The 17,552-nt window shown below is 31.8% G+C and overlaps 1 protein-coding gene across 3 annotated transcripts in view; it reads right to left on the bottom strand.

Annotated features, from left to right (window-relative positions):
• HGF (hepatocyte growth factor) overlaps positions 1 to 17,552 on the bottom strand; it is an 82,924-nt gene that overhangs the window by 18,150 nt on the left and 47,222 nt on the right. For all 3 annotated transcript variants that reach the window (XM_007178948.2, XM_007178949.2, XM_057550388.1), the window contains 3 exons: positions 14,910 to 15,084; positions 11,309 to 11,436; positions 2,456 to 2,558 (listed from right to left, as the gene is read on the bottom strand). In XM_007178948.2, the coding sequence (XP_007179010.1) occupies positions 2,456 to 2,558; positions 11,309 to 11,436; positions 14,910 to 15,084 (406 nt within the window). The remainder of the gene's footprint in view (positions 1 to 2,455; positions 2,559 to 11,308; positions 11,437 to 14,909; positions 15,085 to 17,552) is intronic.

Raw genomic sequence — 17,552 nt, 5'->3', positions numbered from 1 at the left:
CAGATGACTTACATATATGCCCTTAGACCAACCTGATGAGACAGGCTTGAAGATTATGCAATTTTGTATTTGACGAAATTGAAATCCACAGAGGACAATTAATCTTTCTAGGATCACATGGTTTTTAAGCTTTAGAACATGTGTTTGAACACACGGCTCTTTCCAGAGTCAGTGTTCAAAACCACCACACAGTATTACCTCTTTACTCGTCATAGTTTGTTCTTAAACCAAAATGGTACCATGCAACTTAATCATTCATCAATATCCTACAAGTTGTTTCCAAATGACTCTTAACTATTTCCAAAGGCAAACCTAAACTCAATGAATTGAGTTATAACCATTGCATCCCTGAATAAATATGCAACGTGTTTCCAGTGGTATGCTGGTAAATGTTTAACAACTAGCACTCTGAAGTGTGTATGGGGGGAGGGGGTCTTTATTTGTTGTCCTTGCATATTTCTGTAGTGTAACTGTAACTACTTCCACCATAAAACTGTCAAGCTTCTAATATGGAATCACTGAAGGCAGAGTTGGTTACAATTGTCTTTCACAAGTCCGTGAAGAGCTAGATCCACCCCACCATATTTCTAAAAATGCTTTTAAAAATATCAGTGTTGAAATCAGCATTAATTTTAATCATGCCAATTCTTGCTTAAAATTCTTGAATGAATTCCTTTAATGCTTAGGATAAAACTCAAATTTCTTAACACAGCTTACAGGGTCCTGTATGGTTTTGCCACTGGAGAATTTCTTCTCTGTGGACATTAACCAAATTATACTGTTTCAACCTCATTAAAGTTATTTCTGATTTTTATACACCTCCATTTTGGGGCTTTTGGACAAGTTATTTCTTCTGCCTGATGTACTTTTCCTCCTACACTTACTTTCACCAACTCCTACTTATTACGTATGTCCCAACTAACATCCCTTCCTGTAGGAAAACTTCCTGACCATTTAAGTGTGGGTGTCACTGGTTTGCAGTCCCATAACATAAGATATGCTTTTTTCGTGGATTTTCTAATATGGCATTGGCATTTGCTGTTTTCTGCCATTCCATACTAGAGTGAGATCCATGATGGCAGAATTCTGCTTAACTTTGAAGTCCTAGAGCTACAGTGTCCAGTACAGTAGCTACTAGCCAGAGTAACTGCAGAAAAGCTAGTATGTGGCTCATCCAAATTGAAAGGTGCTATAATTATAAATATACAACAAATTTTGTAGGTTTAATATAAAAATGTAAAATAGCTCATTAATAATTTTTATGTTGAATACATATTGAAATGAAAAGCTTTAGAAATATTGGATTAATAAAAACATTATTTTAAAAATTTGCCTGTTTAGTTTTACTTCTGTAAGTATGGTTACTGGAAAACTTAAAAAGTACAAGTGCGATTACATATGTCAATTGCATATTTATGTTAGAGAACACTGCTTTAGAACTATCACTATTTGTTTGTGAAGTAAATTAGTCGAAAAATATCATCCACTAGTGAGTAAATTTTGAAAGACAATAAGAACTTTAAAGCTAAAGTGGAACCAGGAGCAAAATGACTCAACTTCTCTGGATCCTTAAATTCTTATTCACACATACAGAAATATCTTCCATATAGGATTATGATGGTCAAATGAGATAACAACTCACAGAAAGCAACCATGTTGTAGATACTTTATTAAATGACACTACCATTTTTCTTTTAATCCTGCTGTATATATTCCAGGATATTTAATACAAATCTGTCTATGTTGCAACTATGTCTCATACGTCTTTTGTAATTTCAAACACACTAGCACTACTGCTGGGGTCAAGTGGAAGATAACTGCTTTTGTTGTGAATATGTCCAATGTCAAAATCTCTAATTCTCTGAAATATATAGATTTTTTTCAATTACATATCCATTGCTTTAATTATAGAAAAAGCGTGTGTATCAGAATAAAGCTATACAAGGAAACATGTCTCAATAAGTTTTTAGTAGTTAAGTGGAATTTTAAGGTGTGTATATACATGAAGATGGTCACTTATCAATTTTATAAACTAATATTAATAATTAAATAATTATGAGAATATAATCCTATAATTACTATTTGAAACACTAGATTTGACATTTCATTATGCAATGTCTTATCCAGTTGTATAATTGTTTTCTCCGTATGACCATATCATGCTTAAAGGTGGAGCCCAAATGTATGTCCACTTTTTGTTAATGTTCCCGAGGCACCTGTTACAGAGCAGAACACATAGTAAATGCTCAATAAATATGTACTGGTTTGAATTGTTTATTTAAGTTTGCCACATAGAGAGAAAATGTTAACCTGAGTTGCACAGAATGATCAACCTAATGTGTTTATTAGCTTACTATAATATATAAATGAATAGAAAGAAATACCAATGTACCTCAATACACCTATCTGCTGTTATCACTACATACTATATATTGAAAGAAAGAAATTTACATACCGATGTAAATCTTCCATGTTCTTGTCCCACATCGAACATGTTAGTCCAGATCGTGTTTTGGATAAATTGCCCATATAATTTTTGCCATTCCCACGATAACAATCTGAACATAAAATATATGGAAAGAAGACTAATGAATACTAGGGAGTATAGGACAAAGACTTTTTTTACAAGCATATGAATTCATGAAAATCAACATAAAAATTAAAACAAAGTACTGAAATCTGTACAAAGCAGACACTTAACTATCTCTCATAAAATATCTTTATTTTTAGTCAAATTTCTTCTTCATTAAAATGAAAGTTTATGTATCAAATTACAAATTCAAAAAATATCAAAGAAAAAATTAAATGAGTGGCTCTTAGGGACACCAAAGAAATGAGAATTTTGTGAGTGACATATATATTTTCCAATATTTTATACTGAAAAATTTTACTCCACAGGAAGATCACAAGAATGATATAATGAGCACTCGTATACCAGTCACATTTGTTGTGTTTTGATTTTTGTCTTTCGTGAGATTGACATTCTGAGTCATCCAAGCCAGCTGTTTCACAAATGCTCTTTAATTTCATTTTGCCTGATTATTTTCTCATGGATGAAATCAAGTTAAATGCAGAAATATTGCCTAGGTGATATTTTGTCCTTTTTTCAGGATTATTTCATGTGACACATGATGTCAGTTTGTTAGATTATTGCTGATGAGTTTGATAACTTGGTTAAGTGGTATAAAGGAAAAACTTCTCTTCATATATAAGAAAAACAAACAAAAATATTTTGAGGCCTTTGAGGCTGACTACATCCTATTCCCAAACAAATTTTCACAAAATGGCTTAGGCATACTTTGATTAATTTTGCATGAATCAGTTATTAATCTGCTGGTTTTAAAATAATTTTTTTATTTCCTACTTTTCTTTCTCTCTTGTTATTCTTCTGTAAATGAAAGTTTTTCCTTCTCCTCTACTCCTTCCATTTAAGTATTACTACTAGTAGTAGTAGTAGTAGTAGTGGTAGTAGTAGTCTACTAGTAGAAGTAGTCATGTAAATATGGACTCATGGATTCTCTTTTACTCAGCATGATATATTATCTATTCCTGTTGTTCATTTTGATGCTCAAATTGTTCCATCTTTAGCCAATGGAAGCCATGTTAAAATGGCTCCTGTGTTTTTTATCATTTCCCATGTGGTTTTATTTTTCACTTTTTTTCAACTGAGCAGTTTGCGTTCTATTAAACATTTATAGAAGTGTCCGTATTTGTAATTTTAAAAAATAATAAAAAGAAGTTAAGTTCTTTCAAATATCTAAGTTGCAGTTCTACATTTGAAAAGAAGCACTATTCCATATTTTGAAATAATCCTGCATATTTTAATAGTAACTATTTAACAATTCTGATTTTTATATGAATAAAAACTGTAGTTTTAACTATAAAATATTATCTACAAACATACATTAACATTAAAATTATTCTCTGGTTTAAAGTTGGTAAGCCATAGTATATTATCATTGGTTTTAAATATGCTATGTGATTAGAATAAATAATAGGTACAAATTCTAATAAAATTTTTAAATGAATAATAATTTGTCCAGGAGTTAATTTAGTAAAAAAGAAATATAATAATATATTCAATAGCATGTTTTGATATCCATAAATTTGAACTTAGATATAAAAACTCAAATAGGATAGGATTTGATACAGATAATATAGCAGTCATTACCATATACAATAAAATTGTTTTCAGAAAGCATAAATTTGTAAAATCCAATTCTTGTACATAGGCAGAATATATCAGTTAAAATATTTTCCTCTGACAGTGCTATTTTTTTCTACATTAGGAAAGGTTAAACCTTTGGCTGTAAGGTAGTAAATTCTTCAGATTATTTCTTACTGAAGAAAGCAATTGTGCAATGCGGTATATTGGTACTGCTCTTTGATACATTTTTGATTTTACACCTGTGTTTTCTGTATTAGAGAAAGAGATCCTCCTTACCACTACCACCGTTTTATTTGAATATGAGCTAGGTTTTTTTTTCTTTGTAAACTTTTTATTTCAGAATAGTTTTTATTTTTTATTTTTTATTTTTTTTTAAAGGGAACTTTATTTTTATTTATTTATTTATTTATTTTTGGCTGCGTTGGGTCTTCGTTGCTGTCCACGGGCTTCTCATTGCAGTGCCTTCTCTTGTTGCGGAGCATGGGCTCTAGGTGCCCAGGCTTCAGTTGTTCTGGCACAAGGGCTCAGTAGTTGTGGCTCGTGGGCTCTAGAGCGCAGGCTCAGTAGTTGTGGTGCAGGGGCTTAGTTGCTCTGCGGCATGTGGGATCTTCCCGGACCAGGGCTCAAACCTGTGTCCCCTGCATTGGCAGACAGATTCTTAACCACTGCGCCACCAGGGAAGCCCAGAATAGTTTTTAATTTACAGAAAAGTTGTAAGCTGGTACAGAAAATTCTAATATACCACATAGTTTCCCTTACTTTTACTATCTTATATTAGTATGATAGATTTCTCACAACTATTTACCATACTGATGCATTATTACTAACTGAAAACTATATTTTGTTTAAATTCTTAGTTTTTACCTAGTGTACATTTTTGTGTCCTAGGATCCCACGTGATACCACATTACATTTAACTGTCGTGATATTTAAGGCTCTTCTAGATGTAACAGTTTTCTCAGACTTTCTTTTTTGATGATCCTGACAGTTTTAAGGAGAACTAGTATTTTGTAAAATGTCCATAAGTTGGGTTTGTCTGATGTTTTCCTCATGATTAGATCTGGGTTATGGGTTTTTGAGAGGAAGACATAAATTTTGAGCACTTATTAACTTGCTGGCATAAGATATTCCAGCTTCACTTTATGTTTTTTCTTGCCCCAGGCCCGGAATCTTCCATTTCACCAAGGAGCCATTGTTTATGTTAGTGATGAAAGGTAAGGAGAAGACGTGGGTGCCATGTGTGCTCATTGCTATTTGGTACCATTGTTTCTAGTCCCTTTCATTTGATAGAGCTGGGAAGTGTGTGCGTGTGTGCGTGTGTGTGTGTGTGTGTGTGTGTGTGTGTGTTCATGAGTAACTGATCCCTCTAACTCCAATCTAGCACCAGAGTTGTTCCTTGTCTCCTCTTCATTTGTGTATTTCTTCTCCCATAGTGAGAACCATGATTCTAGGTAACATCAGTGTCTTTGCTCATTTTCTGAATTCTCTAATGCACACAAAATAATGTTAAAGCTGCTACATCCTAATACAGCAAAATTACACTTTTAAGTTCAAAAGGTATTTAAAGTTATCTAACTTTAAATGTATTCCAGTGAGGATATATACAGTCAGAAAATTGTGTTTAAAAATTATTTGGAATTTTTTTCCAAATTCTGAAGTAATGGTATCTATTTGATATACAGATAGGCACATTTCTGTGTTTTTTTCCATCTTTCTTGAGATTACTTTTTGAACATTTAAAACATTATTAAACATTAATATTGGTTGATAGTCAAAACTATGTGAAAGTGTGTATTCAGAGTGTTCTCATTTTCCCTCTTGCTTCTTTGTCATATTTCTACCCACTACTACCCACCATTACAAGTAACCAATTTCATTAGTTTCTTGTTTATGGTTCTTGTGTTTCTTTTTTTTTTTTTTTTTTTTTACTTTTTTGGCAAAGATGTATATACACACACACATATATACATATGTAATATAAATATATAACTATACGTATATATAGTCTATATATGTATTATTATATCCCATTCTTTATTACTAGTAGTAAATCCCTTTATTTATTACTAATAGAATACCAAATATATATTTTAGTGCCTTGCTTTTTTTAAAATTAATAATATACCTGAAAATCACATCATATTAGTTCATGAAAAGTTTTATCATTCTTTCTGCAAATTTGCAGTATTCCATTGTGTGACTTCGCCAGAGTAGATTTGGGTTGTTTTGCTAGTACAGAAAACGCTGCAATAAAAAACTCGTGCATATGTTTTTGCATATTATTGGAGCTGTATATTCAGATAGTGCATTATTGGTCCAAAAGGTGAATGCATATGTAATTTAATTATTGTAATATTCTGTTCGATAAGGATTTTATCATTTTGCACTCCCAAGAGCAAAGCATGAGAGTTCATTTCCCCATACAGCTTTGCCAAAAGATAGCGTTGTCAAGCTTTTGAATTTTTGTGAATTTATATGTGAGAAATAAAAGTCTCATATTATGAAAAATCTCAATACCTATATTTTAGTTTTTTTCTTGTTACATGTGAATTTAAGCATAATTTTCATGTATTTAAGGGAATTTTTATATTTTTCTCTAAAGAAATCTTTCTGTTCATGTATTTTGTCCATTATTTAATTTTTTGGTCCTATACTTTTCACTTTCACAGTTTTTATATATTAAAAATATTTATCTTCATCTGTGATATACATTTTAAGACTTATTTCCAAATTTGTCTTTTGAATTTAAATATGATGGGTTTGTTTATGTTTTTTGCCATGGCAAGTTTTTGATGTAGCTTATTATTTTTTTCTTTTATTGCCTTTAGATTTTTAGTGTTAATTAAAAGCATATCGCCACATCTAAGTTATAAAGGCATTTTTCCAAGTTTACTTCTAGTATATAAATGGTATCCCTTTTTACACTACATCTCTTATCCATTTGGAGTTTATTTTCGGGTATGGTGCAAGGCATGGATTTAATTTTATTATTTTTCCAAACGGTACTTTATTGATCCATTATTATATTTTAAAAGTTTATTTTTACCCAGTGACATATAGTGCCACACTTTAAATATAATCTCAGTAAGGAGTCTATTTTGGATTCTGTGTTCTGTCAATTTATTCATGTGCTAGAACTACATTCTTTTAATTATAAACTCTTTAAAAAATATTTTAACATCTGATAGGGTTATTTACCTCTTCTTTTTCAAGGTTTTTTTAGTATAGTTACATGTTTATTCTCCTAGGAAAAATTTAGAATGAATTTGTTTGATATCAGAAAATATCACATTAAATTTACAAATTAGCTTAGGTGGAATTGATGCATTTATGATGTTGAGTTCTCATATCAAGAACAAGGGATGTTTTTCTACATGTTAAAGTACAATTTGGGGCTTTCAGTAGTAATTTAAAATTTAATTACATAGATTTGCACAACTTTCCTAAGTTTATTCCTAAGTTTTCCTCAGTTTTGTTTCCTATTATAGATGTAGTTTTCTCTTTAATTAGATTTTCAAAACCATATATGAATGCTATTAATATTTGTTTATTAATTGTGTATCCTGCTACCTTAGTGATTTTTTTATTTGAATTCAGATTTCCAAGTATATTACTATTATATCATTTTCACAAAGATCTTTTGCCTTTTTACCCAATCAATAAATATGCCTTCTTATCTAATTGTATAAAATAATATGACAATGCAATGTTACAGAGAAATATAATGTTAACTTATATTTACAATATTAAATAGTAAAGGAGATGCTAGACATTCTTGTTTTCTTTTTGACCTTAGTAAGAATACCTCTTATGTTTTCCCATCAAGTAAGTGGTGGTTTTATGACTGAGATTACATCTACATCTATATATCTATAGTATATATATATATATATATATATATATATATATATATATATATATATATATATGAGTGGATATATGGGTATGTGTGTAAGTATGTATGTATTCCACAAATTCTTGAGTACTTTTATGAAGAATGCATGAATTTTGTCACAGTAATTTCAAAGTCTGTTAAGATTTGTTATATGGTTGTTTTTCTTACATCTAAGATGAATTATATTAATGGGTTTCTAAAACTGAACCATTTTTGTTCTCAGACTAAACTCCACTCAATCATTATGTATTATTTACTTAATTTCTTTATTGAACTGTTCACTCAAATTTCATTTAAGATTTTTACATTAATATTTACAAATGAGATAAGTCTATAGTTTTCTTCTGTGATACCTTTATCATGTTTAGGTTTCAATATTATAATTCCATCATAAAAATAATTTGGAAATTTTACTGCATTGGTTAAGCTACAGGGCAATTTACATAGCATTGAGATCACCTGGTCTATGAATTCATCTAGGCATGATGTGTTTGTGGTGGAATACTTTATTAGTAAATTTCCATGTTTCTTCTATAGGAATGAGTCTAAGTTTTCTTTCTCTGTCACAGTCAATTCAAATAACTTGAATTTTCCTAGTATATTACCCATTTTACTTTCATTTTCAGTTTTTACATGAAGTTGTATAAAATAATCTCATGTTTTCCTGTTTCACTGGTTATTTCTGCCTTCATAATTATTATTTTATATATTTTTCCTCTCTTGAGTCAGTTATCTGGTGGTTGTCTATTTTGTTAATTTTTTCAAAGAATCATCATTTGGCTTTATTCATTAGTTCTACTGTTTTCTTTTCTTTACCTTATTAATGTCTGCTTTTATCTTAGTTGTTTTCTTTCATGTGTTGCTTTTGGTTTACTTTTTCCTCCACCTCTTTGAGTGGGAAATTTCATTCCCCTGTCTTCATTATGTGTATTATTGATATAAATATTTAAAGCTGCAAATTGTGTTTTGTTTCCTGCCTTAAATGTACCTTATATAGTATAATACTCTGTGTTTTATCATCATTTTTAAAGAAATTCTGCAATTTCATTTTTCTTTCTTTTAACAGAGTTATTTAATATCCAACTGGAAGAGCTTTTATATATATGCTAAATCAGATGTTGCAAGATTTGAGCAAAAGTTTTTAACTCATCAACCTATATGTGGAATTTATATTTCCTGCTATATAGAGAAGGATAAGAGCAACATCCTTTTGTGTGTGTGTGTGTGTGTGTGTGTGTGGTGTTTGTGTGTGTGTGCCTGCATGTGTACATATCAAATATGTAACAATCCATACTACTAGCTTGGCAGTATTATACAATGACATAACTCTCTTAAAATTTCACAGCTGTATGTTGAATTGGCTAACAGTGTCTCTTAAGTAGGACTTATTCATTTTCAAATTGCCCCACAGAGCCTAGCACATTGTTGCATATATCAGGTATAATATATTGTTAAAGAAAAGGAATATAATATATTGTTAAAAAAAGGAATATAATATATTGTTAAAGTGTTATTGAAAAGGAAAAAGCATTGAGTAATGGAAAGGTCATTTTAAGGAGAATTTGAGTGACTCACAGTTGTGCTAATTTGAGAGTTCAGGCAAGTTATTTAAATTCCATAAAGCTAATTTCTTCATCTATTAGTATGCAGCTCTATTATATAAACAACAACATCAGCTTAACTTTCAAAACCCACAATCCTCATATTCTGTTACCTGATCTTTGATAAGTGATATATATGTACATAAAAGCATCTTAATACACATCAGAAGCTTATAAAACAATTGTTCTCACTTGCCTCTATTACTCAGAATTTATCAGTAATTGTTTAAATGACTAAGGCAGGGCCAAAGAAGATCCAGCTGGTACCAAACCTCCCTTAATCATTGGTTTCAACTTTATTTCCAACTGACCTTTAAAGTCTGCCCAAGAAGAGTGAAATTGATTGAAAAGGGACTCATCTCTTCTTCCCTCTACAACTGTTTTCAGAGTTGTTCACAAAAAATGGCACTGAGGAAAGTCAGGGGATGGAAGAAGTATGTACAGGGCAATAAATCCATGAAATAGAGTTTTAAATTTGGCTTGGACTTTTTAGAATGATTTAGGACTGACCATGGCCATGACCATCATAATTAAATTGATGTGAAAGAATGTGATTATTTAAAAATCATAACTCCTAATTCATTATATACCAATAAACGCCCAGAGCCCATTATTATTAATTTTTGACAAATGATTTTTTAAACCTATTTCAATGTGACTTTTCTCAACCACTGCTCCCTGAAACAATTATTTTCAATGGTGTCTATGTTTCCAAGCACAATTGTGATTTATCCCAAATCCCACTGTTACGTATCATCTCTACTGCTAACACCCCAGTACATATCACTCTCGTCTCTGGCCTAAATTACTGAAGCAATCATTCAGTTGATTCCCCTGTTTTGGCCCTTTGTCAGGAGTTCTGGCTATTTTTCATAATGCGGCCAGAGTCATCCAGTTAAAATTTAAGTCAGACAGATCATTTAGCTCCCGTCTCAGAATCCTACAACAGAGCCTCTCCTCTTTCAGAATGGAAGTGTAAATCCTTCCAGTTTCTACTAGGCCTATGGAATTTTAGCCCAGTTGCTCTCTCACCTCATCTCCTGCTACCCTCTACCTTGCTCATTCTGTACCAGCCACAATGATGCGCGTTTCTTTCTCTTAACTTTCCAAGCACTCTCCCAACTCATGCCATTTTCATTTGCAGTTTCCTCTACCTAGAATGCTCTTTACAAGTATGTGCACGTGGCACATGCTGCTCCCTGACTTATTTCAGGTCCTCCTTAATGTTACCTTAATATGTAAGATCTTCTCAGACCATTAAAGTATAAAATAGCAACACCCTCCTCCCTCTAACTCTGGGACATTTATCTCTCTAGCACTTACACAAACTTACTTACTATCTCCACCTACATTTTAATTTCGCTTTTTTTTGTTTGCTGGATGTTAGTTCAATGGGGTCAGAGAATTTTGTTTTGTTTTAGTGGTATATCCACAGTGCGTAAAACTGTCCCTGGCACTAGTATACATTCAAATAAATAAAGGGATATTGAACAACTTAATATATAAAAGAAATCCAACTTCAGGCTTGGTGATTTTGTTTGCTAACAGTGCAACAAGAAATAAGTCTTCTGCTGTAATGTGTACTCCATTTAGGCATTTCCACTGAATTTAATCATGCCCACACTGCAAAATGTCAGCTATTACCTTGTCCACTTGACACATCACATTTTGGAATTTGGGAGCAGTAGCCAACTCGGATGTTTGGATCAGTGGTAAAACACCACGGTGACTCAGCCCCATCTGGATTTCGGCAATAATTTTCTCTTAGGTCCCTATTGAGAATAAACATGTTAATGTAAATTGCCAGGGTTTCTTACATTGGTGAAGTCAGTGTTATTACATTTCTAGAATCCTAGAATGTATGCATTCTATAAATAGAGCCCTACGTTTTAGATTTAGGATAGTTATAACAGTTTAGAATTCAGTATACACAACTGACACTGCCCACATTACTGAAATAAATGCTGTCAGATGTCAGAATTCTTCTTCTTCCACAGACCTGGAGTTTCACACAAACACTACTGCTTCGTGAAAGAGAAATAGTACCACTTCATTCTTCTCACTCATTTTCAAGACGTGGACTCTCAACTGTTACAATTTTTAAAAACTGGTCTGTTATTACTTTTTCATGGACTGTCTATAATGTAGAAACACATTCTCTTTACAGAAGAAAGGCTATTATAATTAATAGTCTTTAATTTCTCTTGTTTAAAAATGAAGTTCCACCTATTCAAACATTTGCCACAAAACACGATAGATATTTCTTCTTTAAATTCTGTATTTCTTTGATTTATTTAATTCACTACATAGATTTCTTTTAATTCCAATGTAGTTCTTTCTTGATTTAGAGATTACAACATGCAATTTTATATTTCTGTAAAATTAAATCCTAATTACAATATAGATAACCTAACTATAGAAAAAGTTGTCAATGTAATACATGTACTTCCTTTATTTTACCAATGATATAGTTAGACATTTAGAGTGCACAATAAGGAAAAAGTCTAAACTAATATTATCTGTATGTAAAAGGATTTTACCTTAATGCAAGGTTCATGTTAAATAAAATGTGGAATTTATGATTTGCTCTCCTGATAATGCTCTCTAATTTGAAGAAAGCATGTACTTTCTTTTCGTAAATCCCTGCTAATAATTTAACAAAATTAATATTCAGTCTATTGGAAGGTACATTATTTATTTCACTTAGGCCCAATTAAAAATACTACACTTTTATTACTATCCAAATTGACCATTAGAAACTGAAAAGTTTTTAAAGAAGAAGCTTGAGTTTGGTTATAAAATCAACAGGTAGTAGTTTATCTAGCCAAAATAGGTCCTGACACAACTGTTATTTAAGGTTGTAAGAACAGTGAATGCCAATAGCTAAGGCCATTCTTATTTATAACCTATATTCAAGCCTTTACCCTTCTTATAAAATTATTAACTGGAAAGATGAAGAAAATCTTTTCTTTCTTCTAACCAATTTATACTCATGTTTAAAAAAACTGTCAGTACAAAATACGTGCATTGAATTTTACATAAAGTATACACAAATTTGCAATTTTAGATGAATAATTGCTTAGTTAAATTATTTTGAGTTATTAATTTAAGGCAAGATAATTAAACAGAGATCTGAGGCTATCAAAAATCTTAGTTTAGGCCCTCTATAATCTATATCTAGAAGCACCTCATTAATCTAGATTAAGCAAGAATGAGAGTCAAGGTTTGCTCAAATATTTTTTCTAAGTTCTTTCCCTTCGCTTGAAGAAAGAAGTGTTTAAAATTATTAAAGCGAATTAATGATTATATGATTCATGTACATTCACCACAGGCAGTATTGTTCAGTTATAGTGTTTTTGTTTTGTTTTGTTTTGATTGGAGTAAAATTGCTTTACAATGTTGTGTTAGTTTCTGCTGTATAATAAAGTGAATCAGCTATATGTATACCTATATCCCTCCCCCTTGGACCTCCCTCCCTCCCTTCCCCCCCCCCCCACCATCTAGTTCATCACAGAGCACCGAGCTGAGCTCCCTGTGCTGTACAGCAGATTCCCACTAGCTATCTATTTTACACATGGTAGTGTATTTATGTCAAACCTAATCTCCCAATTTGTCCCACCCTCCCCTTCCCACCCCGTGTCCACATGTCCATTCTCTACCTCTACGTCTCTATTCCTGCCCTAAAAATAGTGTTTTAAAGATCGTCATTTGTAAGGAGTCCCAGTTTTGGGGCAAATTGTGTTTAGTACAACCAGAGATACCCGACCAGTATTCCATTCTCTGCTAGCCCACAAACAGTAAATGCATTAATACTCTGAGTAAAATGTTGAGTCAGATTTTATCAGTTTTATAATACAGCTCACTTTTTGTTTTTTTGACATTTATGTTTGGTTACCTTGACCGAATAACCAATTAAGAAAGAATGGCTTAAATTCCAATAACATGTAACAGCTAAACTTTTGATCATTTTTAATTGTGAAATGTGTGGATTCAATTTCTATAATTATTATCTTTTTTCTTACAGATGAGGTTCATTTGGGTATTTACACATATACAATCTCTAACTTGAGTATTACCAGTCATTAGAAGTTGACAAAAAGTGTGCATGGCGCTGACACTGTCTCCTTTGTCTCCCTTAACTATTCATTTCTCATTTTCTTTGCTCTCTCTAGTTTTATGTTTATTTCTGAGGTATGAAACACATGGGTCAAAAATAGAGAGTGAATTGCTGTGAAGAAAATGAAGGAAATAAACCCCAGAGTGGCAATTATAAATTTGTTACTATAAAATAATTTAAAAAACATAACAGATGAATATTTACTATCTAAGCAAAGAACTCTGAATTGGCTTTAAAGATCTAAAAATAAAATAAAAAAACATAGACTATATCCCCTCTCCAGTGGATGGGCCAACTAATGTTCATAGTTCTCCATCTTGAAATGTTAAGCCCTCTTATGAAAAGCCAGTTACATAAAGGCAATATGTGTTATTTATAGGTGCTATTTCAGCAAAGCCACTATGAATGACACATGTGTTATAAATTTTAAAAGCAATCATTTTATGTTCCTAATAACAAGGTGGGCAATTTAAAAACACATGGCATTGTGGCTGTCTGTCTAACAAAAGTTAAGTGGTGAAGAAAAGCAGCCATGGAGAAGAACATAACAACTATGTAATTGATATTCAAGGGCAGTTTCTTCGGCTTGGTTCATCTAAACAGCTGTTTTATTTCCCCACTTTTTAAAGAAAATTTAGAAACAACAAAAATCACTCATTCAAAATTTTAAAAATAATTTTTTTCAAGGCTGAAAACTCATCAGTTTACCATGTTGATTGAAATCAAGGTGTGCCTTGTAATCTCCCCTGAAGTTAATAAGAAAATTTAAGAAGGCACTAGTTTGAAACTTGCCTGGTTATCATTACCACTAATTGGTTTATTAAATAGACCTGCAAGAGCAAAGCTGTGATCAGAAACCTAGGGATGTGTTTCCCAAAGCATGGATGGTACATCAACCATCTGATTCAGAATCACCAAGAGTGCTTGTTAAAATGTATTATTTGAAGTCCAAATTTCAGACCTGAGCAATCAAAGTCTCTGGGTGGATGTATCTGCCTTTTCATTGCTGAATTTTCCCTAGGCACACTAAAGTTTAAGGATCACTAACACAGAAATTAGTAAAAAGCAACCACTCTGCCTCATTTTCCCCAGGGCCTACTGAAATTTATATTTCTCTAATTTACTCACTTGCACTTGAAATTTTCAGGAGTTATGTCATGCTGGTGAGGATACTGGGAATCCCAACGCTGACAGGGAATTCCATTCCAAATGGTATTGATGATGCCCCGGTAACCTTCTCCTTGACCTTGAATGCATTCAGTTGTTTCCATAGGGACATCCGTGTCATTCATAGTACTGTGAGCTATTGGTAAAAAGAAATATAAATTTAAATAAAATATTTCAATCTGTCATCCAGCTCTTAGAGTTTACTTGCATTTTATTAGCAGGGTTTTCTGTCACATAATTTTTATAATAATTGAATGGAATAAAAAATTCAATTTATCATTACTACTGTCTCACTCAAATGAAAGGAGGAATTAACATGGTGGACTCAACCATGGAATTTCTCTGCTTATAAAAAGAACATTCTAGCTTGACTTTATCTAGACCTGTTTTAAAAAGCATCATTTAATAATATTTAAATTTCCTGGATCTATCTACTCATTAGGAACAATAGGTATAATATCTCTCTATTTATTAATGTTTAAGTATTGCATATATGTTTTTTAAAAATCACTTTTCTTACTTTTGAAATTGGAAAACATCTACGAATAATATAGTGACCAAGTAGGGAAATTTTAGCACTGTGCTGTAAGTTTGGCCATTAAAAAAAGTAATAAAAAGAAAATTAATGCTAGTCTAGAGAACAGAGTTATTTTTTAAATATCAGTTTGTCACTATTACTATCTCCATTCTAATTCTTTTCATTCAAACACTAAATTAGTTTATTCTTGAAAAATTCTTTAAAGGCATTTTACTTCCATATGTCACTATAATTTATACATGCCAAATATACAGTATTTCTGAAATGACTATACAATTACTCCTAAAATTAGTTTATTTAAATAGTTACAAAGTTGGTAATGGTATTAACCATGGTTTTCCTCTAAAATAATAAATATATTCTAAGCTGATATGTTACATTTTTCTTCTTAATCAACTTGTTGGCTTTTAAGAAATATTACTTGCTTCTAGGCAGATTTATTTGTTGCCTTTTTCCTAGTCCAATTGCAGTGCTTTACCATACTTCATGAAGATCCTGAAAATCTCAGTAAGAAAATTTTAAAGTACAAAATTAAATTTACCACAACTTGAACTCCGTCTTTTGCCTTAAGGTTTACTCACTTGCATAAAATATAACTCAAAACATTCTGGAGCAACTAAAATTCATATACCTTCTCAAAACATTCATGAAAATGTTTGTTTCCATGTAAACTTCCCAGTTACCTTTATAACCTAAATGGTTATTCAAGGTGCCTCTGCATAAAACTCAAGTTGACACCCTCTAGGATAGTTTAAGAAGTGAATAAATGTCTTTGATTCATCCATTCTGGAATTCATCATTTCTCCAAAGGAGAGGTTAGAATTAGACATGCCTTCAGAGGCTAGGGATGTCTATAATAGTGTTCCATATTTAATGGTGTAAATTCTTTTAAAGTGGCTCTTTAACTTTATTTTAAATTTCTTTCTTTCTTACAAATAATTACTACCTTATGTGGCTGAATGCTTTATTTCATTGAGTTCCATGCAAACTAAGTAGAGCCTAAGTTTGGAGTTATTCTATGAAGTTTTGTGGGAAAAAAAAAGGAGGATTAATTAATGACCATCCCAATCACTAGAATGTTTTATATACAGATTTCCAAAAATTGCCCTTTTAATAACTCTTCTTTTTAAAAAAAATCTCTTCTTCAGCTCATCTTAAAATGTGTTTTTATTTCTTATGTATCTACTTTAGGGAATAGAAATGCAGCTCAGAAATATCCTAAATTGAAAGGAAATTCAAATGGACATGAGAAAATGTCCAGAGATTGACCTATAGAATGGTCATTGAGAGTTGATGGCTTAGAGAATTTATATGTATTGATATTTGTAATATATATTGATTTAGGAAGAACAAAAATTTTGGACTGAGAGAAATGACTTGTATAGAAGAAGTTGGTGCTGTTTAACCAAGTTCATTACGATTTTAATATTACCTGAAGTTCCTTGATGAAATAGAAAATAAGATGGATTTCATAGGTTCTGAGGGTTAGAACTATATTTCATTAAAACAAATGCTACTAAGCTATTTTTCTGATGATTTGAGTTGATTGTTACATGATTTGAGGAAACTGAGTACGTGTGGGAAGTCTTTAAAGGGTGACAACTCTAAAACAGGTAAAAGGTCAAGCTTGTACTGACATATATCATTCTAATTATAAAACTATGATGTGAAAGAAGACAAAACGAATGTCCCCAGGAATCTATCAATTCATTAGCTTAACATTTTACGAAGAAAAGTTTTGATTCCCCCACTTCTTGGGTACAAGCTCCTGGGCAGCAAACTTGTGACCTCAGTTAGGACTCAGAATACTGACAATGGGAGGAAGGTCAGAGTTAGGGCAGCCAGAGCAAAAGCACTTCCACTAATCTCACAGATTTCATTGCCTGACTTGGGTACTACAGCTCTCTTACTTTCTTAGTTATTTGTGTGTGTTTTGTTTTATTTGTGTATTACTGATCCATTCTTCTCAGTATTATTTTGGCACTGTGAACTTGTAACCAAAGGATCCAGTCTTGATGAGTCAACCAGGGCCACGTTTGGCTAGATATGGGCCTATCACGTCTCAC

The sequence above is a fragment of the Balaenoptera acutorostrata genome, chromosome 7 (genome assembly GCF_949987535.1).
Source record: "Balaenoptera acutorostrata chromosome 7, mBalAcu1.1, whole genome shotgun sequence".
NCBI lineage: Eukaryota > Metazoa > Chordata > Mammalia > Artiodactyla > Balaenopteridae > Balaenoptera > Balaenoptera acutorostrata.
The sequence above is the reverse complement of the archived record's forward strand: the minus strand, read 5'-3'. Positions and strand labels throughout refer to the sequence as shown.